The sequence below is a fragment of the Aedes albopictus genome, chromosome 1 (assembly GCF_035046485.1).
Source record: "Aedes albopictus strain Foshan chromosome 1, AalbF5, whole genome shotgun sequence".
In the NCBI taxonomy this organism is placed as follows: Eukaryota; Metazoa; Arthropoda; class Insecta; order Diptera; family Culicidae; genus Aedes; species Aedes albopictus.
This window is the reverse complement of record NC_085136.1, coordinates 48,570,683-48,595,530: the sequence shown is the minus strand read 5'-3', so window position 1 is coordinate 48,595,530 and position 24,848 is coordinate 48,570,683. Positions and strand designations below refer to the sequence as shown.

Sequence of the window (24,848 nt, the reverse complement as noted above, 5' to 3'; positions counted from 1 at the left end):
GGAGCTGACGGCGGTGGTTAACTGCGCGAGTTCATTTCATATATTTAGTTAACATCAAATTCATGATAATACTGAATCAACAATTTGCCGTTATAATATTCGATTTGCAGCTGCAGCTCTCCAACGTCGGTCACGCCCAACACTCGCCAGATCACGCTCCACCTGGTCCGCCCATCGTGCTCTCTGCGCTCCACGCCTTCTTGTACCAACCGGATGGTTAGCAAACACCAACTTTGCTGGGTTTGTTGTCCGGCATTCTTGCAACATGCCCTGCCCATCGTATCCTTCCGGCTTTGGCCATCTTCTGGATGCTGGGTTCGCCGTAAAGTGCAGCGAGCTCGTGGTTCATCCTTCTCCGCCACACACCGTTCTCCTGCACGCCTCCGAAGATCGTCCTTAGCACCCGTCGCTCGAAAACTCCGAGTGCTTGCAGGTCCTCCTCGAGCATCGTCCATGTCTCGTGTCCGTAGAGAACCACCGGTCTTATTAACGTCTTGTACATGGTACATTTGGTGCGGGGGTGAATCTTTTTTGACCGCAGTTTCTTCTGGAGCCCATAATAGGCACGACTTCCACTGATGATGCGCCTTCGTATTTCACGGCTCACGTTATTGTCAGCCGTTAGCAAGGAACCGAGGTAGACGAATTCTTCTACCACCTCGAAAGTGTCCCCGTCTATCGTAACATTGCTGCCAAGGCTTGTCCTGTCTCGCTCAGTCCCACCTACCAGCATGCACTTTGTCTTAGCCGCATTCACCACCAGTCCGACCTTTGCTGCTTCACGTTTCAGGCGGGTGTACTGTTCTGCCACCGTTCCAAATGTCCTAGCAATAATATCCATGTCATCCGCAAAACAGACAAATTGGCTGGATTTCGTGAAGATCGTACCCCGGCTGTTGAGCCCGGCTCGTCGCATAACACCTTCCAGGGCGATGTTGAATAGTAGGCAGGAAAGTCCATCACCTTGTCGTAGTCCCCGTCGAGATTCGAATGAACTGGATAGTTCACCCGAAATCCTTACGCTGTTCTGCACACCGTCCATCGTTGCTCTTATCAGTCTAGTCAGCTTCCCGGGAAAGCTGTTCTCGTCCATAATTTTCCATAGCTCTGTGCGGTCGATACTGTCGTATGCCGCTTTGAAATCGATGAACAGGTGATGCGTTGGGACCTGGTACCTTCTTCTTCTTCTTCTTGGCGTAACGTCCTCATTGGGACAAAGCCTGTGTACCGGAGTGGACTGTAGCGATAGGGGAGGGACAAACTTGGACCGGGAACCGACTTCCGGAACGACCGTAACTATTTCGCGGATACTTTTTCGGAGTTTTCGGGACGGGTTATAAAAACGCGACCGAACGATTGTACATGTTCAACTTTAATGTTTGTTCGAATAAAAATGTTTACATAGGCTTTTGTTCTTGAATAATTGTGTGGCATATGAACATAGAGAGAAACAAAGTTTATAGATTGGCGGTGCGCCGAGGGGTCGGCGGATCCTCAACATCCACCCCGCCTTGAGGCAGCGTCTCAATCAGGGAGAGGACACAGCTTCTGGACGGATCGTTGGTACTCTGATTTGCCTCTGCGAAGCGTGACGTTGCGAACCAGTCCTTGTTGATCCGGGTGAACAGCTACGATACGGGCCATTTCCCAAGCCGACGGCGGGCTATTGTCGTTCTTCACGAGAACCAGATGTCCAGGTTTCAGGTTCTCTTGCTTGGTTTTCCATTTGCCTCTGGGTTGCAGCGTGGCGATGTACTCGTCACGCCAACGTCGCCAAAACTCTTCCGTGTACCGTTGAACCCGCTGCCATCTATCGAGTTGGTTCATCTTGAGATGCGTGACGTCCGGTTCAGGTAGCAGATTTAGGGGCTGCCCAACCAAGAAGTGCCCCGGTGTAAGTGCTTCGAAACTATCGGGACTTGACGACATCGGGCAGAGGGGTCTCGAATTGAGACAAGCCTCCACTTGACACAACACCGTTGAGAGTTCCTCGTGAGTAAGCTTCTCGTCGCCCAGGATCGGTCGAAGCAGCTCCTTAGCGCTTTTCACCGCCGCTTCCCATATACCACCTTGATGAGGGCTTGCCGGTGGTATGAATCGCCAGCGAATCCCGAGGTTTGTGAAGAAGTGTTCCTTTTGCTTGACATGTTTGGTGACTGTCTCGTAGATCTCCTGTAGCTGTCGATCAGCTCCCACCAGATTCGTGCCGTTATCCGACCACACTTCGTTGCAATATCCACGGCGTGCAATCATCCTTTTGAACGCTCCCAAAAAGGTGTCGGTGGTCAAATCCCCTGCGACTTCCAAGTGAACGGCTTTACTTGAAAGGCAGACGAAGACAACGATATATCCTTTCATACACCGCGCACCGCGGGTGTTGCTGCAACGCACCAATATCGGACCGGCATAGTCCACCCCAACGTGAGCGAAAGGGCGACATGCTGTCACCCGGGCAGCCGGTAAACTTCCCATAAGCTGTTTTGCGGTCTGGGCCTTTTGACGACAACACGGCATACACTTCCGAATGTGCTGTTTAATCACTGTTTGACAACCTTGGATCCAGTACCGCTGGTTGATTGTGGCTGTCATCAAAGTTGGCCCGGCATGGCAGTTGTTTACGTGAATCTCCTCCACCAGCAGTTTTGTGAAGCGATGATTTTTCGGTACGATTATCGGATGCTTGACGTCGAAAGAGTACACCGAGTGCTGCAATCGTCCTCCTACCCTCAGTGTGCCGGTACCGTCCAGGAATGGGTACAGGCTTGCGATGCTGGATTTGGATGGAACTTCATCGCCACGAACGAGGGCCTTGATTTCGCTTTGGAAGGAGTCCTGCTGTGCCAATCGGATGAACTGCAACCGCGCCTCATGCAGCTCGGATGGCAAAATTGAACCGGAGACCTTGCTGCTGCCGGTAATCGTGCATCTCAGGTTGCAAACGAATCTCCTGACGCGGGCGAGCTGCCAGCAAGCGGCAGAAAGATTGGATCGTCGTTCCAAAATCTCCCTTTCGATGACGTGTGTCGTTTCTGGAAAGCTTACGGTAGTATTGAGTGACTGATAGCGCTTACGTACCTCTAGAGTTTCTTCGTCGTGAGTATCATCTGGTGCGTCTCGGTTCCACGTTGAGGAATCGTCGGATAGCCATGGGGGCCCTGACCACCATAGCGGATGGTTGACAAGCTCCAACGGAGATACGCCACGGGATGCACAATCGGCAGGATTTTCCTTGGAAGTGACGTGAGCCCAGTGCTTTCTAGGCAGGATGTCCAAAATCGAAGAGGTTCTATTTGCTATGTAGGTGTTCCACTTGCGGGGGTGGCCGGACAGCCACTGCAATACGATGGTGGAATCCGTCCAGGCGTACTGATTGATTTGGAATCTTTCGAGTGGTGTTGCTACTTGCTGCATGAGCTTCGCCAACAGTTCAGCTGCGTTGAGCTCCAGACGTGGTATGGAAATTTGACGAACCGGAGCGACCTTCGTTTTCGCGGCGAGCAAGGTAACATGAACTTCTCCGTTGCTGTCGACCGACCGCAGGTATACCACAGCCGCATATGCCTCCTCAGAAGCATCTGAGAAACCGTGCAGCTCGATGCGTCCGTTGTAGTTTGCTGCCCACCTAGGCAACTTGACTTCTTCCAGTAGATGCAGATTCTCCTTAACCTCGATCCACGCCTCTTCGATGGTTGGTGGTAGCTTGTCGTGCCAGTTGAGATCGTAGAGCCAACATTTTTGATAGAGGATCTTGACTCGTACAATCGCCGGTGCGAACCATCCGAATGGATCGAATAGCTTCGCCGAGTCCGACAACAGCTGGTGTTTCGTGTTCGGCCCGTCGGTAGGCATGGTCACTTTGAACGTGAAAACGTCCTCGGTTGGAAGCCAGTGTATCCCAAGCGCCTTCACAGTGTTTCGTTCGTCCGGGAATTGGATCGGCATCGAGGTGATGATGGTGTCCGACAATGATCCCAGTACTTCAGGCGAGTTTGAACTCCATTTACGAAGAGTAAACCCAGCTTCCCCAAGAATCTCGTTGATTTGCACGATGAGCTGCATTGCTTCTTCCGCCGAATTCGCACCTGATGTTAGATCGTCGACGTAGGTATGTTTCACGACTCGTTCCGCTGCTTCCGGGTATGTTGATTCGTATGCTTCAGCTGCCTTGTGCAGCGCTGCCATCGCGAGGAACCCTGAGTTCTTCAAACCGTAGGTAACGGTAAGAAGACGAAAATGCTGGATAGGCTTATCGGGTGAGTCTCGCCATACGATGCGCATGTAGTCGGTGTCGCCAGGGTGCACTAGTACCTGGCGGTACATCTTCTCGATGTCCGCTATGAAGACCACCGGGTACGATCGGAATCGCAGCAACACGTCGAACAGATCTGCGTTGATGTTCGGGGCATCCAACAAAATATCATTGAGCGATACTCCGGTCGTGGTAGCAGACGACCCATCGAACACAACCCGGAGTTTGGTGGTGATGCTGTCCTCTTTTACCACTCCATGGTGCGGCAGGTAGTATGCCTTCGAGCAGTCGACGTCGACCTCCGCTGGCGGCACAATCCTCATGTGGCCTAGCTCTTGATATTCCCGCATGAACGCCACATATCGCTGTTTGAAATCGCTGTCATTCTCGAATCGACGTTCCATGCATCTCAATCGCCTGGTGGCGGCGACCAGAGAGTTTCCCAACTTGAGCTTCGAGTCATCCATTGGCAAACGGACGATGAAGCGACCTTCCTGCGAGCGTGTGAGAGTGGAGTTGAAACCTTCAACCACCCTTTGTTCATCCTTAGTGAGTTGCTTGGGATTGTGAAGTTCCTGATCCTCCCAGAACAACCGCAACGTCCGGTCGATGTCAATCTCTTGGTTCAGATTGATGACCGAGTGGTAGGCATGAACACATTCCTGTTTCGCGAGCTTACCTGCGACCATCCATCCGAAAATGGAATGTTGTGCCACAGGAGTTCCGTTGTGGTTCTTGACCTGTCCTGATTCCAATACCGACAGGAAGACATCGGCTCCAAGAATAATGTCGATTGCTCCCGGCTTGTTGAACTGCGGGTCGGCCAACTGCAGCCCCTGCAAGTAGGGCACATTGGATTCGCTGAATCGCTGACACGGCAGGGTTGCCGTCAGTTTCCCTAGGACGTAGGCTTGAGTGGTTAGCTTGATTTCATCCTCGAAGCGCGATGACAACACCAGCATGACCTTGCCGGCTGTGCGACCGACAACCTCTGCGTTGACGCCGGTGACCTCCAGTGTAGCGTTGCTACGTCTCAACCCAAGACGCTTTACGCACGCTTCCGTGATTAGTGACACCTGCGAACCGCTGTCGATTAGTCCTCGTACTTCGTGCAGTAGACCGTCGCTGCCCTTGACACGTACCACCACCGTTGGCAGTAGCGTAATTGTAGATGTTTCATTCACCGCCTGTGTTGAGTTGACGTTGACCGACGACGCTGATTCCAGATTGGATTCCTGGTTGGGCTGATCCTGCTCCGGTTTCTTGACAGCTTGTGTTGCCCCCTGCGTGCACAACAGGGTGTGGTGACGTTGCTTGCAATCCGTTGAGCGGCAGACAGACTTCGAAGGGCATTTCTTCGCTGTATGGGAGGAGCGCAAACAGTTAAAACACAGTTTTGACATTTGTGCCAACTCTCTGCGCGCCGAGACGTCCATTTCCTTGAAGCGGTCACAGTGATAGATCGGGTGATCCTTTGAGCACTTAGCGCATGTTGCCGATGACGCGTTGGTATGGAAGGTTTGCACTTTCTCGCCACCGGGTGCTCTGGAGTACTCCTTCTTTCCGGCATCCGCCTGACTTGGCCGCTTCGTAAAGGCTGTGCACGTTTCGAGTGCATCGCAGCGCTTTTGCAGGAACTCCAGGAAGTCAGCAAACGTTGGACTGTCGACATCGATGATTTTCTGCGCCCACAAAGATCTTGTTTCCTTGTCCACCTTCTCCAACAGGAGGTGGATGAGCCACGGATCCCTCGATTCGAACTCATTGCCAAGAGCCTTGAGCTGACGGATGACATCGTCGGATGTGGCCACCAGCTTCTTGAGCCCGGACACGGTTGTCGTAGATGGTTGGTCGATGAACTCTCGAACCAGGGCAAACACGGTATACTTTTTCTTGTTGTAGTGAGTCTCCAGTGTTTCCCAGGCTTCTTTGTAGTTGGCGTCACTGATAGGGAACGAGCTGACCATTTTCTTCGCCTCGCCGTCCAAGTACGATAGCAGGTACTGCATCTTCAGCGAGTCCTTGAGGTCGGTCCTGCTGTGGATGGTGCTCACGAACAGGTCCTTGAAAGAATGCCAGTACTTCCGTTCTCCCTTGAACACCGGGATGTTGAGCTGAGGGAGCTTCACGTTCAGTTGGTGGTCCTGATGCGAAGCCGGTCCAGCAGCTGCTGCTGCGGGGGGTTGAATTTGGTGCATGATCAAGGCTTGCTGAGTCTCGACGAGAGCTCTGATGGCATCCCTCAGGTCATTTGCGGATTCCCCGGTTTCAGCACTGTAGGTGGACATCCGGTCCTGATTATCCTGCAGGAACGCCGTGTATATTCCTTTAGCCTTGAAGTACACCTCGTCGAACTGCAGCCGGTAGTTAAACACCGACGCGACGTCTTCCAAATTGCTGGTGCTCTCTTCGATCGTGGTCTGGATGCCGTCGAAGTTTCCAGCAAGTTCCGTGAGCTTGTCCTTTCGCTCCTGCACCTCTTCGTAGGTGGGATTCCGGGTGCGGAGGGTTTCTGCGACGGAGAGCTCCCATTTCGCCTTAGCGAACATAACCTCCCTTTTCGCCCACAACTTTTCCAACTCGCTTTTGTCCATAATAACCGGACGCGAAGGACCAAAATGTACCGGAGTGGACTGTAGCGATAGGGGAGGGACAAACTTGGACCGGGAACCGACTTCCGGAACGACCGTAACTATTTCGCGGATACTTTTTCGGAGTTTTCGGGACGGGTTATAAAAACGCGACCGAACGATTGTACATGTTCAACTTTAATGTTTGTTCGAATAAAAATGTTTACATAGGCTTTTGTTCTTGAATAATTGTGTGGCATATGAACATAGAGAGAAACAAAGTTTATAGATTGGCGGTGCGCCGAGGGGTCGGCGGATCCTCAACAGCCTGCTTCTCAGCTTAGTGTTCTATGAGCACTTCCACAGTTATTAACTGAGAGCTTCCTCTGCCAATGACCATTTTGCATGCGTATATCGTGTGGCAGGCACGAAGATACTCTATGCCCAAGGAAGTCAAGGTAATTTCCTTTACGAAAAGATCCTGGACCGACCGGGAATCGAACCCGTCACCCTCAGCATGGTCAAGCTGAATACCCGTGCGTTTACCGCCTCGGCTATATGGGTCCCTAACCTGGTCGTACTTGACGGCGGATTGGGCGGACAGTGGACACACAGCGTCAGGACTTTCGGAAATAGGCTGAAAGGAAGAGAATTCACACGCGGGGAAATCTACTTTCGAGTGGGAAACTTTTATTCAATAACGATTTACAAAGGTACTTGTTACCGCGACGACCGTTCGTTTAATTCTGATGGGGTTGGTCGTCGTTCCGCTTTCTGCTGTCAGTTGCACAAGGTTTGCGCTCATAGAGGTATGATGCCGAGGGGTGAGCCAATGTAGTTGAGATGAAGGTGTGCTCATTGCCACTCAACACTCCTCCTCAATGAGTCGCGGCTTCATTCGCTGTTCCTCAAACCGAGCATTTGGCAGAAACGCTCGTGCTTCTGCGGACCAAGGGGTTTCGTGAACAGGTCCGCCACCATCGATTCCGTTGGGCAATACTCCAATACTATCTGCTTTCTCTCACACAGCTCGTGGACGAAGCGCTCCCGAGTCTCAATGTGCTTCGATCTACGGCTGCACCTCTCCGTCCGTACGAAGGCCAGACAACCCTGGTTGTCCTCGTTCAGTAGCGTAGGGCCGACTTGTTGCTCTCCGAGGTCGCTGAGCAACTGCCTCAGCCAGATGGCCTCTTGGCAGGTCTCGCTAAGGGCGACGAATTCCGCCTCCATGGACGACAGTGTCACGCAGGATTGGCGACGACTCGCCCAAGAGATGACGCCGCCTCCGAACGAGAATACAAATCCCGACGTACTCCTCCTGCTTTCCGGGTCGCCCGCCCAATCGGCATCCGAATGCCCGATCAGCGGTTGGTCTGCATCGCCTCCAAGTTGTAGACACCAGTTCATAGTCGATTTAAGATAACGCAGCAAACGTTTCGCAGCAGTCCAGTCACACTGTCTCGGAGCACTGAACTGTCTTCCTAGGATTGCTGTACAGGCGGCGATATCGGGTCGGGCCAACACGGAGAGGTAGAGTAGGCTTCCGACCAGACTGCGGTACTTGGTCGAATCTTCGAAGACTTCTTCGTTGCCGGCTGCTTTCAGGTACATCGGATCCATCGGAGACTTGGATGATTTCGCCTGATCCATCCCATGCTTCACAAGTAGCCTGTTGATGTAGCTCCGCAAGCAGACCTTGAACACTCCCGCCTCCCGCGTGATTTCCATCCCGAGGAAGTGGCGAACTTCACCTAAAGACGTTAGCTCGAACTCCTCCTGCAAGCCTTTGCTGATCTCCTCCAACTCTGCTTTCGTAGCGGCGATGAGGAAATCATCGACATAAACCAGCAGGAACGACTGGTTTTGCCCTGATCCTCTTACGAACAAACACGGATCTGCGGTGGACGCCGCAAATCCCAGCTTCGTTAGTGCTTGCCTCAGCCTGCGATTCCAACACCGTGCTGATTGGCGTAGTCCGTAAATACTTCTTTTGAGCTTGCAGACGAGCTCCTCCTTTCCTGGCACTTCGAACCCGGGCGGCTGCCTCATGAATATCTCTTCGTCGAGCACGCCGTAGAGGTAGGCCGTCTTGACGTCGAAGTGGTGAACCGGCAAGTTTCGTTTGGCAGCTACCGCAAGAAATGTCCGCAGGGTCGCCATCCGAGCCACAGGCGCGAACACCTCCTCAAAATCTATTCCCGGCTTCTGGGTGAAGCCCTGTGCTACCACTCGTGCTTTATGCTTCACTATCTCGTCCTTCTCGTTCCGCTTAATCTTCAGTACCCACTTCGAGCCGACAACCTTCCGTCCGCTGGGCAGCTGCACTAGCTCCCACGTCCCATTGCGTCGATGAGACTCTAGCTCGTCCGTCATCGCGCTTCGCCACGTCGGATCCTTCATGGCTTCTCTATAGTTGTCCGGTTCTTCGTTGGCGCTGGCTGCAAATCCGACGACTTCTTGCAACACGTAGTCTTCCAGGTACCGCGGCAGATTGCCACGATTCTTCCTTTGCGAACGCCGGAGCTCTCCAGCGGCCTCGTTGCCTTCTTCCTCAGCTTCGTAGAACTCCTCATGTGCCGAGTCCGAGGTTGCTTCTTCGTCGGATTCAACGTTGTCACGATTTTCATTGTTCTTGTCCACTTGCTCTTCAGCTAGTTCGCCGGACCGCGCTGGTCCACTCGTCCTGACAGGAACCTCCACAGACGACGTCCCATTGCCAAGCTCTACGAACTTAGCATCTCGGCTGACTGTGATCACGTCGGTCTCCGGGTCAACGAACCGATAGCCTTTGTGCTCGTTCGAATACCCGACAAAAATCAGCTTCTGTGCCTTGCTTTCCATCTTGCTCCGCTTCACTGAAGGTACGTGGACGTAGGCTTCGCTACCGAATACGCGCAGGTGTCCCAGTTCCGGTTTCCGGTTCCACCACAGTTCGTAGGGGGTTTTCTGAACTGATCTTGAGGGTAGCCGGTTCTGGAGGTAGGTAGCTGTGAGTACGGCCTCGCCCCAGTAGCGCTTATCCATGCCCGCATCCAGCAGCATGCAGGTAGCCATTTCGGTGAGCGACCGATTCTTGCGCTCGGCTACACCGTTCTGCTGGGGTGAGTAGGGGGTGGTAAACTGCGGTGTGATGCCCTCGGCTTTATAGAATTTCCGCAACTCGGTGTTGTTAAATTCCCCACCTCCGTCCGACCGAATGACCCTAGGCTTACGGCCGAACAAGTTTTCTACCCATCTTACATATTCCCGGATTATCTCGGTAGCCTCCCACTTATTCTTTAGTAGGTAAGTCACAGTAAAGCGACTGAAATCATCTACAAGGTTCATTACGTACCTGTTCCCGCTGGGCGTGGTAGTCTTCATCGGGCCACACAGATCAGTGTGCACGATGTCAAGGACTTGGGAGGATTTGCGCTCGATCACCGCCGGGAAGGGAGCTCTGGCAGCTTTCCCTTCTAAGCAGCACTCGCACACCAGCTTCAGCCCACAGTCGCTTACCTTCATGCCGGTTCCTAGTTGCTCCTTGTTAATCCGTTCAACCGCTGCCCAGTCACGGTGGCCCATCCGGCGATGCCACTGGTGCTGGCAGTTCTCCTTGTGCTGATCCATTGAAGCCTTCATCGACACACCAGTCAGCTTCAGATGATACAGGCCGCCGTAACGACCACCAGTCGCTACAACGGCATTCTTCGCATCGACGATTTGGCAACCCTTCTCATCAAAACACACTTTTAGATTCTTCTGAGCCAATCTTCCGACCGACACTAGGCTCGTCGACAGTCCAGGTACATATTTAACGTCACTCATGTCAATTCGCACTAGTTCATCTTCGCCATCCAGGCCGAACAACACTCCACTTCCCTCGCCAAGCACCTGGGTTCGCTTCCCGTCCGCCAGTGTAATCCACCCACCGGCGAACTCTTTCAGCGAAGTGAAGAACGCCTTGTCGTTCGTCATGTGGGCACTCGCCCCACTATCGATGATCCAAGCGAGCCGTTCTCCCCCTTCGACAGTGAATGCCACATTCCGTGCCTCACCGTGTGCCGCTTTCGCCTTTGCACTGCCACCCGCTTCCCTGCTGGCAGCCGGCGCAGAATTTCCACCTTCCTTGTTCGCTGCCAAAAACTTTCTGCAATTGCGGCGCAGGTGCCCTTGTTGTTTGCAAAAATGGCACACACGGGTTTCCTTATGCTTGCCCTCGGACGAACGCATCGCTTTCTCCACCTTCACTTTACCGGAACCACTACCGTCACGTTCGAGTCGCCGATGATACTCGTCCATTAACTTGGCCTTGACGACGTCGATGGAAATGTCATCGTCCGACCGGCTATCGAGAGCCGACACCAAATGGTCGAAAGACGCCGGCAAGCTCCGCAACAACATACAAATTTTAGTGTCCGTATCTAATTCCGTACCGGCGGCATCGAGCCTATCGAAAAGGTCATCGATCTCCATCAAATGGTGCTCCAAATTGCCGCCCTCCGCGAGATTGAACGCACACAATCGCTTTAGAAGCGACACCCGCACTGAACGCGTCGTCTTCTGATGATAGTTTTTCAATGCTACGTAAGCATCCCGCGCATGTTCGCAATTTTTCACCAAAGCCAATTGGCTATCTTCCAACAGGAGCACTATTGTTGCCTTTGCCCTTCTGTCCGCGCTGTTCCACGCAGCGTTGCGGTCTTCTTCTTCCGGAACATCTTCTTCAACGACACTCCACAAGTCGTCTCGGCAAAGCAACATTTCTATCTTCACCTTCCATGTTTGCCAATTTTGCCCGTTCAGTTTCGGGACGGCAAACTTTGCGTCAACCATTGTCACACATACACTCACTCGAAAAAAAAGTTTTCGTGTTCTTCGCACGCACACACCTCTCTGGGTATTCTTCACTTTTGTCTTCCCGCGGCTGGTGATCCTAACCACACTTTTCGGAGCCAAGCGACGCGCACGTTTTCGGCTCTCCCGGCCGAACTTCGCTGCTGCAGCGGAATCGAAAAAAACCGACGCGCACTCCCGAAAAATCAATTTCCAGCTCTTCCGATCCCAACTGGGCCCATTACCTGACGGCGGATTGGGCGGACAGTGGACACACAGCGTCAGGACTTTCGGAAATAGGCTGAAAGGAAGAGAATTCACACGCGGGGAAATCTACTTTCGAGTGGGAAACTTTTATTCAATAACGATTTACAAAGGTACTTGTTACCGCGACGACCGTTCGTTTAATTCTGATGGGGTTGGTCGTCGTTCCGCTTTCTGCTGTCAGTTGCACAAGGTTTGCGCTCATAGAGGTATGATGCCGAGGGGTGAGCCAATGTAGTTGAGATGAAGGTGTGCTCATTGCCACTCAACAGTACTGTCGTACGTCGTACTGTCGTGCGTCGTACTGTATCTGCTGCCTTGGCTGCTGCTGTTTCTGGGGGTGGTGATGCAATAGATCATAGCAACCTTTGATTATTCGATGTATGACTTTTAGAAAATAAATTAGATCATTCCTTTGTCAACCACTAACCAGTAAAGGTGTCTCGAGTTTTCACTCTGTTAAAAGGTTGTGGGCCCAGTGAACCCAAACCGAGAAGATTCTGGAAGCCGATTGAAAAAATCCGCCACGATGGGAGACGATGAGAAGTTCCTCAAGATCAAGCCTTTCGACGGAACGGGTTTTAACAACTGGCGGTTCAGGATGCTGGCATTCCTGGAACAATTGGAAATCGCGCACTGTGTCGAAGAGGAAGCGGAAGAGGAAATTTTCTGGGAAATCCTGGAAAGGGATTCGGCGGCTGTCAAGAAAGAAAAAGAGGAGAAGAAAGCGTGCCGGAAGAGGCAGGACAACAAGTGTCGCTCGGTCCTGATCGGTGCGGTAGCGGATAGTCACCTGGAATACATTAAAGACAAGAGGAGTCCGAAGGAAATCTGGGACGGACTGCATAAAGTTTTCGAGCGGAAGAGCTTGACGAACCGGTTCATGCTGAAACGGAAGCTGCTGGAGATGAAGCACGACGAGCGTTCAAGTCTGGTGTCCCACTTTCTTCGTTTCGACCAGTTAGTTCGAGAACTGAAGTCAACCGGTGCGAAAATGGACGAGGAGGACATCGTTTGCCACCTGATGCTTATCAGGGAACCAGGTATGGCCGTGATTAACCGGAATAAAAGTGAGAAACTACGGAGTACATACGAAACGTTTTATTCACGAGGTTAGATTGATTTACAGTTATGCAAAATAGAAAAACATTGACAGTTGTCATCGAAGGGGTTCCGACAGTTAGGTCGAATAGCGGAATTGCTACTCCTCAACATCCCTGCTCAATTCCGTGGTTCCGTTAAACCGAGCAGTTTGCGTAACTTAACGAATGTGGTAGCCGGCAAGCCCTTCGTAAGGATATCAGCCTGTTGATGTTCAGTTGGCACGTATTCCAACCGTATACGTCCTTCCTTGATCAGGTCACGGATGAAATAGTACTTGACCTCTACGTGCTTCATTCTTCGGCTATCGCGGGGCTCTTCTGCAACACGAAGACACGATTGGTTGTCCTCATAGTACACTACCGGATCACCAATCTTGATTCCAAGGTCGGCTAGGAGACGCACCAACCAAACTCCCTCACAAGCAGCTGTGCACAAGGCAACAAACTCCGCCTCTGTCGATGAGAGTGATACGGTCGGCTGTTTTCGTGTTAGCCAAACGCTTGTGCTTCCGTATATCTTGAACATATACCCTGTCACGGATCGGCGATCGTTGACGTCGTTGGCCCAATCAGCGTCGCTGAAAGCAGACAAGGCAGCTTCCCGATCGTTGCCACGGAACTCCAATGCCAGATTCAACGTTCCTTTTGTGGAGATGCAATGCACCTAGCTCCGCATCGACGCACCCCTCGGATTCTCTCCACAGCTCAGAGAGCTGTCAGTCAACCCACGCGGTGGGTGTAGAGGAAAATCATTACCCAATCGAAAGCCAACGCGTAAAGACGTGTCCGATTCATTGTAACCTAAAACAGTTAATAAAGTTCTTTCTTTTGTATTCCGCATAAACCTCTTGTTTCGCGTGTGATTTTCCGCTGCACCGAATTTTCCCCACGAACGCGTTATTCTGCTGCACGCCGGACTCTGCCTAGTCCGTCAGGTTTTGGTCCCAGAAGCAGTGGCGGAAAAAGTCGGTTCGCGAGTGCATACTTCCCGTCGGAAAAGTTCCGTGGAGTTCCGCCCCGGGGTGAGGGCGACGAAAAAGGAAGACAGAAACTGAAGAGAAAAGTGCGAGTGATTACTCCTCCAGGAGAAGGAAGGAAGAAGAGAAGAACAGAAGAAGAAGTGTTCCGAGCGAGAGCCCCAGCGCCGCTTGAAGAGGGAAAGTAGTGATTCGTTTTTCAATCGTTCCCTAGTGCACAGCCGAGCACATTTTGCTCGAAGAAAAGTGAACCACCCGGGCAACCTAACCTCGGAGTGTTTTTTGTTGACGTTCTCACTGATCGGAAAAGTGACCCGCGAGTGTTGCCAAAATGTCTGATGCCAGGTTCGCCGTTCCGAAGCTTTCCGGAACAAACTGGCAGACATGGAAAATCCGACTCGAAATGTTGTTGTGCCGCGAAAACTTGTGGGGTGTTGTGACCGAGAATTTGCCGGACGAAGACGACCGCGATGACGATTGGGTGAACGATGACCGCAAAGCGAAGGCCACGATTGTGCTGCTCCTAGAGGACAGTCAGCTGCCTCTCGTTAAAAAGTGCGTGCACGCCCGGGATGCTTTCGTCGCGCTCCGGAGCTATCACGAGAAAACGTCGCGATCGGTACGCGTTTCGCTCCTCAAGAAACTGTGCGCGATTAACTTGAGTGAGGGCGGAAATCTCGAGCAACACCTGCTGGAAGTGGACAATTTGTTCGACGGATTGGAGGCCGCGGGGATGACCCTCGATAAAGATACCAAAGTGTGCATGCTCCTGCGGAGCCTCCCGCGATCGTTCGACAGTTTGGTGTCCGCGTTAGACAGTCGTCCGGATGATGAAATCACCGTGGAAGTGGTGAAAGCGAAACTGTCGGATGAATACGGTCGCCGTTTGGAACGTGATGCGGGCGCGAGTGGTTCGAAGCAGGAAAAGGCAATGCGCTCGGAAGTGAAAAAGGAAATGCGCAAGTGCCACTTCTGCAACATGCCCGGACATCTCCGGCGGAATTGCCGGAAGTACAAGGAGCAGCTGAAGAAAGAAGACAGTGGGCCAAAAGGCCGAAAAGAAGAAGCCCGAAAAGCCAAAACGGCACAAAGTGAAGTGAAGCACGTCGCGTTTACAGTCGATGGGGATTCTCGTTCGTGGCTCATCGACAGTGGGGCTAGTGCCCATATGACGAGTGACAGAGCGTTCTTCTCGGAACTGACCGAGTTCGCGGGCGGCTGGATTACGATGGCCGACGGACAGAAGACGCAAATACTCGGAGAAGGACGCGGAGTGCTTTACGGATTCGATGAAGATGACAATATCGTTCGGATCGACATGAGTGACGTAAAATTCGTGCCGGGTCTTGCGACTAGCCTCGTGTCGGTGAGTAAGCTAGCGCAGAAGAACATGAGTGTGTGTTTCGGTAAAGAAGATTGCAAGATCGTCGACTCGAACGGCGAAACGGTCGTAACTGGAGCTCGCTGCGGAGGATTGTACCACCTTCGGGTAGCTGGTGCAGCAATGAAGGCGATCGACAGCCAGCACCGGGAGAACTGCCAACACCAGTGGCACCGCCGGCTCGGTCATCGTGATTGGGCTGCCACCGAGCGGATGCTGAAGGAAGGTATGGTCGACGGAATCAAGGTAAGCGACTGTGGGTTGAAACTTATTTGCGAAACCTGTTTGGAGGGGAAGTCGGCAAGGGCGCCGTTTCCGGAGGTCGTCGAGCGGAAATCCAACCGCGTATTGGACATCGTGCACACGGATCTCTGCGGTCCCATGAAGAACGAGACTCCGAGTGGCAACCGCTACGTTATGCACGTTATCGACGACTACAGTCGCTTTACCGTGACGTACCTGCTCAAGCACAAATCCGAGGCGGCCGCTAACCTGAAGGACTATGTACGTTGGGTGGAGAACACGTTAGGCCGCAAACCCGCTGTGGTCCGCTCGGATGGAGGAGGAGAATTCGACAACAAGGAGCTGCGAAAGTTCTACCGTGAAGAGGGAATAAAGGCGCAGTTCACCACACCCTACTCTCCTCAACAGAACGGCGTAGCCGAGCGAAAGAACAGGACGATCACCGAGATGGCCACCTGTATGCTGATCGACGCCGGATTGGAAAAGCGCTACTGGGGAGAAGCAGTACTGACAGCCACTTATCTCCAGAATCGGCTGCTGTCAAGATCGATTGGAAGGACGCCCTACGAGCTATGGTGGGGACGGAAACCAGAGCTGTCACACCTGCGCGTGTTTGGCAGTGAGGCGTGGGTACACGTTCCAGCAGCAAAGCGTATCAAACTGGACAGCAAAGCGCGAAAACTTGTGTTCGTCGGGTACTCCATGGAGCACAAGGGGTATCGGTTCCTAGATCCCGCAACAGACCTGATAATTGTCAGCCGAGACGCTCGGTTCTTGGAATTGGGCAACGGATCGTCGTGCGTCGAGATTCCGGTGAAGGAAGAAGGCCATCCCAAGCCCCGGCGAAGTGCATCGAAGCAGGATGAGCGAGAATGCATATTGCAGGACGAGTCGTTGAAGGACCAGGATCCGTTGAAGGACGGGTCCGATTGCGAAGACCTCTACGAAGATGCCGAGTCAATCGGTGAAGATCAGGAAGTCGTCCGGCGGTCAACGCGCTCCACCCGCGGTGTGCAACCGCTGCGGCTCGGGGACTACGTACTGGAAAGTGTAATCGAAAAAGCGTCCTGTGCATTTGAGGAACCCAGCAACTACGGAGATGCCATGAAGGATCCACAGTGGCATAGCGCCATGAAGGAGGAGCTCGAAGCCCACAAACGCAATGGAACTTGGGAGCTGGCAACCCTGCCAGAAGGAAAGAAGATTGTCGGATCCAAGTGGGTCTTCAAACTGAAGTGTAACGAGAATGGGGAACCGGTGAAGCACATGGCCAGGATAGTAGCTCAGGGCTACAGTCAGCGTGAAGGAGTTGATTTCAGCGACGTGTACGCGCCAGTGTCAAGCCATGTGTCACTGCGTGCGTTTCTCGCTGTTGCTGCCACCAGAAAGTTCTACGTCCACCATTTCGATGTGAAGGCTGCCTACCTCCACGGCTCCCTCGACGAAGAAATCTATATGAGCCAGCCTCCAGGGTTCGAGAAGAAAGGTCCGAAGCAATTGGTGTGCAGGTTGAAACGAAGCATATATGGCCTCCGGCAATCCGCAAGGTGCTGGAACCGGCGGCTGAACGAAGTCCTTTCGAAGCTCGGATTCAAGGCGTCGGCGGCTGATCCCTGCCTCTACGTCCGGAGCGACAGCGGTGAAGCGTTCCTGCTGGTCTACGTCGACGACCTGTTAATAGCGTCAGCCTCGGAGAAAGAAATCGAGAAGGTGTTTGAAAGCTTGAAGGTGGAGTTCGACCTAACATCGTTGGGGCCAGTGTCCCACTTCCTTGGACTGGATGTGAAACGAGAGGAAGCAGCGTTCAAGATTCGTTTGAAAGCTTACATCGAGAAGCTCGTCAGCAGTCACGGAATGGGAGAAGCAAAAGGGGCAAGGTCGCCAATGGATCCAGGTTACCTGAAAACCGAAGAAAACAGTGAAGCTCTAGAGGATGCCACCCAATATCGGAGTCTTGTAGGAGGCCTGTTGTATCTGGCAGTGGTCGCTCGTCCGGATATCGCCAACGCCGCGGCTATTCTCGGCAGGAAGTTTTGTGGTCCGACTCAACGTGATTGGACGGCCGCAAAGCGAACGTTGCGGTATCTGAAGCAGACAAGCGGTCATTATCTCGTGGTAGGTGGTGATCCGGATCAACAGCTGAACGGATACTCTGACGCCGACTGGGCCGGTGACCCGGCGGATCGGCAATCGACATCGGGGATGGTGTTCTTCTTCGGCGGATCGGCGATTTCGTGGGCGAGCCGCAAGCAAGGAAGTGTCACGCTCTCGTCCATGGAGGCCGAATATGTGGCCTTAAGCGAGGCCTGCCAAGAGGCCGTCTGGCTACGGAAGCTGCTCAGCGACCTCGGCCAACCTCAAGCGCAACCGACGGTAATCCGCGAAGACAATCAAGGCTGTTTGTTCTTCGTGAAATGTGAAAGGGCGAGCCGGAAATCGAAGCACATCGATACTCGCCAGAAATTTGTCCAACAGTTGTGCAACAAGAAGGTCGTCGAACTCGTGTATTGCCCGACGGAAAGTATGACAGCCGACGTGATGACGAAACCGTTGGGTCCAACCAAGCACATGCAGTTCTGCGAAGCACTCGGCTTACGGCAGGAAACCGGAAGCTATGTGCATTGAGGAGGAGTGTGGAGATGCAATGCACCTAGCTCCGCATCGACGCACCCCTCGGATTCTCTCCACAGCTCAGAGAGCTGTCAGTCAACCCACGCGGTGGGTGTAGAGGAAAATCATTACCCAATCGAAAGCCAACGCGTAAAGACGTGTCCGATTCATTGTAACCTAATGTCGAATTCGTTTATTCCCGACGGTGCACTGCACAGGTGTAGCAATTGACACCGGAAAAACGAACGGTTTCGGTGCAATTTGTTGACAACTTATAATGGTATTAGTAGGAGCGCGTGAGAGCGTCAATGAAAACAATATAGGATATCAAAACTAAAAATAATCAATGTTTTCATGATTTCCGTGATGAACAAAATTATTTTTATTTATTTTTATTTTTTACTTGCTATATACAATTTGGCAATTTTAAAAGTTTTCAGTAATCCACTTATACATGATAAACTTGTAATGATAAATGTTGAAAATTGTTATCCAATGTTTTTACACTACTACATTATTTATCTTCTCCAAATTCTTGTAATATCATAATTTTTCAATTAAAAGCAACTTTTTAGAATTTAACAATTTCCGTTGCCCAATAAAAAAGGATGCTAACATATAATTGTAAACGATCTACGTAAACAAATTTAACACAAAAAATGTTAAAGGCAGTTCAATAGATAACGTTTAGCTACAACGTAAAAAGGAAAACACTGGCGTTCGATTTGAATAGGTCGAATCTTCATAGGAATCACAGAAAACTTAGGACCTATGAAAATCGAACGCCTGAATAAATAAATGCTTTTTTAAACATCACGTTATTGAAACGCAACTCATATTAAAAACGCTTTAATCATCCTTTAGCGACATTTGTTTGACTTTCAATATAATTCAAAAATTCAATATTTGCTGTAAGAAAAAATAGAATTTATGATTTTTGAAACTGTTTGTAGTACAAACTTTGTACCTACAAAATGTTACTTCAGTAATATTTCAGTCCAATTTGAATTTAATAGGTTTTTATATGGGGCCCATATAGCCGAGGCGATAAACGCACGGGTATTCAGCATGACCATGCTGAGGGTGACGGGTTCGATTCCCGGTCGGTCCAGGATCTTTTCGTAAAGGAAATTTCCTTGACTTCCTTGGGCATAGAGCTTGGCATAGAGTATCTTCGTGCCTGCCACACGATATACACATGCAAAATGGTCATTGGCAGAGGAAGCTCTCAGTTAATAACTGTGGAAGTGCTCATAGAACACTGAGAAGCAGGCTTGTCCCAGTGAGGACGTTACGCCAAGAAGAAGAAGAAGGTTTTTATTCTATTCTGGGCTTATCAAAACTTTATTTCGTCAATTTTGTTCATATATCATAGATCACCATGCGACAGAAAATTCTAATGATTAAAATCATTAAAAGTAATCCGCATATTAGCGATAATAAAAAAAATAGTGATGGAAAAAATATACGTTGAATCAACTCTTTGAAATTTCTTGTTACCGATAAATTTTCAAGATTCCTCAGAAGTTGAAAGACGTGATAATCATCGATCAAGTTTAAATAATTTTTAAACGCACAGATTTGTTGTTTGGAAATTAAAACATCTCGAAATAAACGAATATCCAAGAAAACTGTTTACCTAATGCCAAAGAGAAAATCATCATTCATACCAAAACAAACCCACGATACAAGTTCAGCGATATGCATGTATTGGTAAAACTAGCTTTGTACCTGCTACACCGCGCTGAAACTGGGTGTAGCATTTTCTTGCACCGGTGCCAATCGGGTGTCAAAACAGAACAGTACCTGCGAATAAACGAACGGTTTCGGTGCAAGTTTGCTACACCCGGTGGCAAAGCGGTGCAGGCGGTGCAAATAAACGAATTCGACATAAAACAGTTATGTCGAATTCGTTTATTTGCACCGCCTGCACCGCTTTGCCACCGGGTGTAGCAAACTTGCACCGAAACCGTTCGTTTATTCGCAGGCACTGTTCTGTTTTGACACCCGATTGGCACCGGTGCAAGAAAATGCTACACCCAGTTTGAGCGTGGTGTAGCAGGTACAAAGCTAGTTTTACCAATACATGCATATCGCTGAACTTGTATCGTGGTTTTGTTTTGGTAGGAATGATGATTTTCTCTTGCGCATTAGGTAAACAGTTTTCTTGGATATTCATTTAACAGCAAATCTGTGCGTTTAAAAATTATTCAAACTTGATCGATGATTATCACGTCTTTCAATAAACTTCTGAGGAATCTTCAAAATTTATCGGTAACATTAAATTTCAAAGAGTTGATTCAACGTATATTTTCCCCATTACTATTTTTTTGGTTATCGCAAATATGTGGATTAGTTTTAATGATTTTAATCATTAGTATTTTCTGTCGCATGGTGATCTATTAATTATGAAAAAAATTGACGTAATAAAGTTTTGATAAGCCCAGAATAGAATAAAAATCTATTCATTCAAATTGGACTGAAATATTACTAAAGTAACATTTTGTATGTACAACCAGTTTAAAAAACCGTAAATTCTATTTTTTTTTTCTTACAACAAATATTGATTTTTTGAATTACATTGAAAGTCAAACAAATGTCATTAAAGGATGGTTCAAGCGTTTTTAATATGAGTTGCGTTTCAAAAACGTTATGTTATAAAAAGCATTTATTTATTTTCCTTTTTACGTTGTAGCTAAACGTTTTCTATTGAACTGCCTTTAACTTTTTTGTGTTAAATTTGTGCACGTAGATCGTTTACAATTGTATGTTAGCATTTTTTTTATTGGGCAACGGAAATTGAAAATTCTAAAAAGTTGCTTCTAATTGAAAAAAATATGATATTAAGAGAATTTGAAGAAGATAAATAATGTAGGAGTGTTAAAACGTTGGATAACAATTTTCAAGTAACATTTATCATTAAAAGTTCATCAAGTACAAGTGGATTACTGAAAACTTTTAAAAAATGTTAAATTGGATATGTCTCTTTAATAAAGACAAATCAATCTATTAAAATGGATATAGAAAATAAAAAATAAAAATAAAACAAAATATTTTTTTCATCACGGGAATCATGAAAACATTGATTATGTTTATTTTTGATATCCTTTATTGTTTTCATTGACGCTCTCACGCGCTCTTACTAATACCATCATAAGCTGTCAACAAATTGCACCGAAACCGTTCGTTTTTCCGGTGTCAATTGCTACACCGGTGCAGTGCACCGTCGGGAATAAACGAATTCGACATTAATAAAGTTCTTTCTTTTGTATTCCGCATAAACCTCTTGTTTCGCGTGTGATTTTCCGCTGCACCGAATTTTCCCCACGAACGCGTTATTCTGCTGCACGCCGGACTCTGCCTAGTCCGTCACCTTTGACGTATCTTAAGATTCTCTTTAGGTGCACCCAGTGCGTTTCTGTCGGGCAGCTTTGGTATTGGCTCATGTAGTTCACAGACGCGGCCAAGTCCGGTCTACTAGCCAGCGTCACGTATGTCAAGCAGCCTACTAATTCGCGGTAGGGTTTGTCGGTACGTTCGCTTTCTTCTCCTTTCTGCAATTTCAAGTGGGGCTCCATCGGCGTGGCGACAGGACGACAATCCTCCATGCCGAACTTTTTCAGCAAACCCTCGAGATACGATTGTTGGTCGATCCGCATGATTCTTCCGCTTATGTCACGCTCAATGTGCATCCCTAGGAAGCTGCTTACTGCACCTAGGTCCACCATCTCGAATTCTTTGGACAGCAACTTCTTGACGATCTGGATCACCTTCAAGTTAGGCCCGATGATAAGCATATCGTCGACATAAAGAACAAGAAAGACTTTTTCCTGGCCAACACTCCGAATATACAAGCACGGATCGTTGTCACTGCGCCTGAATCCAATGCTGGTCACAAACTGGTGGAACCGCTCGTTCCAGGCCCGCGAGGCTTACTTCAGGCCATAAATTGATCGGTTCAAGCGACATACCAAGTCCCGTCCCTGCTGAAATCCTTCGGGCTGGACCATAAAAATCTCTTCGTCTAACTTACCATTTAAGAAGGCGGTACGAACGTCCATTTGGTGTACTAGCAGTTGTTGTTGGTTCGCTACTGCTAATACCGCTCGCAGGGTATTCAACCGAGCCACCGGCGCATACGTTTCGGTATAGTCATACCCATATCGCTGGGTAAACCCGCGGGCGACCAACCTGGCCTTCAGACGATTCGGTTCGCCTTTCGCACCTGGCTTCACTTTAAATACCCACTTACATGAGATTGGCTTCCGTCCAGCAGGTAGCTGTGTTAGCGTCCATGTCCCGTTGCGAGTTAGCGAGTCCATTTCATCCTTCACGGCGATCTGCCATTCCGGCCAATCGTCACGCCGCCGCATTTCCTCCAGTGTATCTGGAAGGTCCTCTACGAATCCGATGGCACTCAAAGCAAATCCGGCGAAATCCATGTTGTAATCCTTCTGCCACACAGGAGGCTTCCGAACACGGCAACATCGCTCCGGCTGTTCTTGCGGATCATCATTCGGTTCTTGATTTTCTTCCGACACTTGTTCCTCTCCTAGATGCAGTTCGTCACAGCTGGTAAATCCTTCGAAATCTTCCTCAGACGTTACTGATGCTTCTTCGATTTCTCTCATTTGGCCTTCAACACCGGCGGTGCCAATGTCAACTCGCTGTTCCGAATCTTCCGAATCATCACGTCGAATGCTCGGAAAGCCACCGCTATCCAGTTGCTCCTTCAGTCCTGTAGCAAGTTCTTTGTTGAGTTCGCCTCTGACGTTCTCGTCAAAGACCACATCGCGAACGATTACAATCTTCTGGCTCTTTGGATTGAAGATGCGGTATCCATTTTTGGCGTAGCCGACGAACGTTCCCTTCCAGGACTTACTGTCGAGTTTCCGTCGATGCTCCTTAGGAATATGACAGTGCGCAACGCAACCGAAAACACGCAAGTTGGAGATATCGGGCCTGTTTCCACTCCACAATTCGAACGGTGTTTTATTCCGTTCCACTGCGCTCGCCGGGCTTCGATTCGACAAGTAGGCAGCGGTTTCTACCGCTTGACTCCAAAATTTCTTGTCGATTCCGGAATAAGCCAGCATCGACCGAGCCTTTTCCACCAAGGTCCGGTTCATGCGTTCGCTGACCCCGTTCTGCTCCGGGGTGTAGGGTACGGTGTATTCCAGTTGGATTCCTTTCTTGCGGCAAAACTTAATGAACGCGCTGCCGCGGTACTCGCCGCCGTTGTCACAGCGGACGCGAGAAATCCGTTTCCCGAACTGCGCCTCTGCAACGGCCGCATACTCCTCAAAGCACTGTAGAACTTCGTCCTTCGTTTTGATAGGGTACACCTTCACAAAGCGACTCCAGTCATCAATGAAACACACGAAGTATTTTGCTGCATCATGACTCACCGGAGTTACCGGCCCACACACGTCTGTGTGCACCAGCTCTAGAACTCTCGACGACCGCTTCCCAACATGTCCCTTTTCGAAAGGCTTCCGGGTTTGTCTGCCTTCAACGCACGACTCACATATAACGATTTCACTGTCTTTTGATCTCGGTGTTTTGTTCATCCCGTCGACCATTTCGTTTTCCGCGAGACACATCAAGTTCTTCTGGCTGAGATGGCCGTACCGGTGGTGCCATAGCTCATCACACTTACGAATTTCGCCACATGAGTACAACGATGACGCACTCATCGCTTTGTCGACCGCATAAAACTCAAGTTCGTAGAGCAAATTACCACGCTTACCGATCGCGACAACTTCCGAGCCGTTCAACACCTTCACAGTCCCGCTCCGGAAAACTACCGACATTCCCGCACTTTCAACCTTTCGAACCGAGAATAGGTTACATCTTGCTTCGGGTACGAAAAGTACGTCCTTCACTTGACACTCGATCTTCTTCTTACCGACGACAGAATTCACAAGAATGGTTCCCGAGTACTTCGCGACGATGCTCTCTCCGTCTTTCACGACGGCTATCTCCATCGGACGCTCCAATCGTTTTAGAGCCACGAAAAGGTCTCGATTGTTTACTATGTGCTCGGACGCACCCGAGTCTACGAACCACTGTATCTTCTTCATCGCACACGAGTTATCGACACTGACGAAGCACACACCCTTACTTTCTTCCGAGAAGTGGGCGGTCGGTTTCGCCGCCGGTTTCGTTTTCTTCTTGTCCCTCTCTTTCTTCTCAGGGCACTCCGATGCTTTATGGCCAACCTTTTGGCAGTAAAAACACTTGATTTTCTTCTGGCTTCCTGCAAATCTTCCTTTGGAGCTTCCGCCGAACGCCGCTGAATCCGGATTCACTGTAGCACCCACGGGTCCGGATGCGTTATGCTTGATTTCCTGGTCCAGCAACCGGCATTTCGCGAACTCCAACGTAAGCATCTCGACTGGCAGCGATTCAAGCGTCGTAACTACAGTTGCGTACTCGTCACCCAAGCTCAACAACAATCCACAAACAACATCGACGTCTTCCATCACCGCCCCGATTCCGCGCAGCTGCCGGACGAGCGATTCGTATCGGAGAAAATGCTGCTGCAATGGTCCACCTTCGTACTTGAGCTCCTTCAACTGACGACTTAGATGCATCCTCTTTGCTACACTTTTACGCTCGAACACACGAGAAAGT

The 24,848-nt window shown here is 50.1% G+C and overlaps 1 protein-coding gene across 1 annotated transcript; it reads right to left on the bottom strand.

The window, feature by feature from the left end:
* Nucleotides 1-1,524: 1,524 nt before the first annotated feature.
* Nucleotides 1,525-7,678, bottom strand: LOC134288372 (uncharacterized). Its single transcript, XM_062853020.1, has 3 exons — nt 7,544-7,678; nt 7,391-7,456; nt 1,525-6,882 (listed from the first exon to the last, which is right to left on the bottom strand). The coding sequence occupies exons 1-3, from the start codon at nt 7,676-7,678 to the stop codon at nt 1,525-1,527; spliced, it is 5,559 nt and encodes a 1,852-aa protein (XP_062709004.1).
* Between the last annotated feature and the right edge of the window lie 17,170 nt (nt 7,679-24,848).

What these genes read in the sequence shown, in the direction of transcription:
- LOC134288372 (XM_062853020.1), bottom strand. Translation starts at nt 7,678, where the DNA reads ATGAGCACACCTTCATCTCAACTACATTGGCTCACCCCTCGGCATCAT. An exon ending in TTAAACGAACGGTCGTCGCG is followed by an intron (nt 7,457 to 7,543) that starts GTAACAAGTACC and finishes TCTTCCTTTCAG; the next exon opens with CCTATTTCCGAAAGTCCTGA. An exon ending in CCGCCGTCAAGTACGACCAG is followed by an intron (nt 6,883 to 7,390) that starts GTTAGGGACCCA and finishes CTATCGCTACAG; the next exon opens with TCCACTCCGGTACATTTTGG.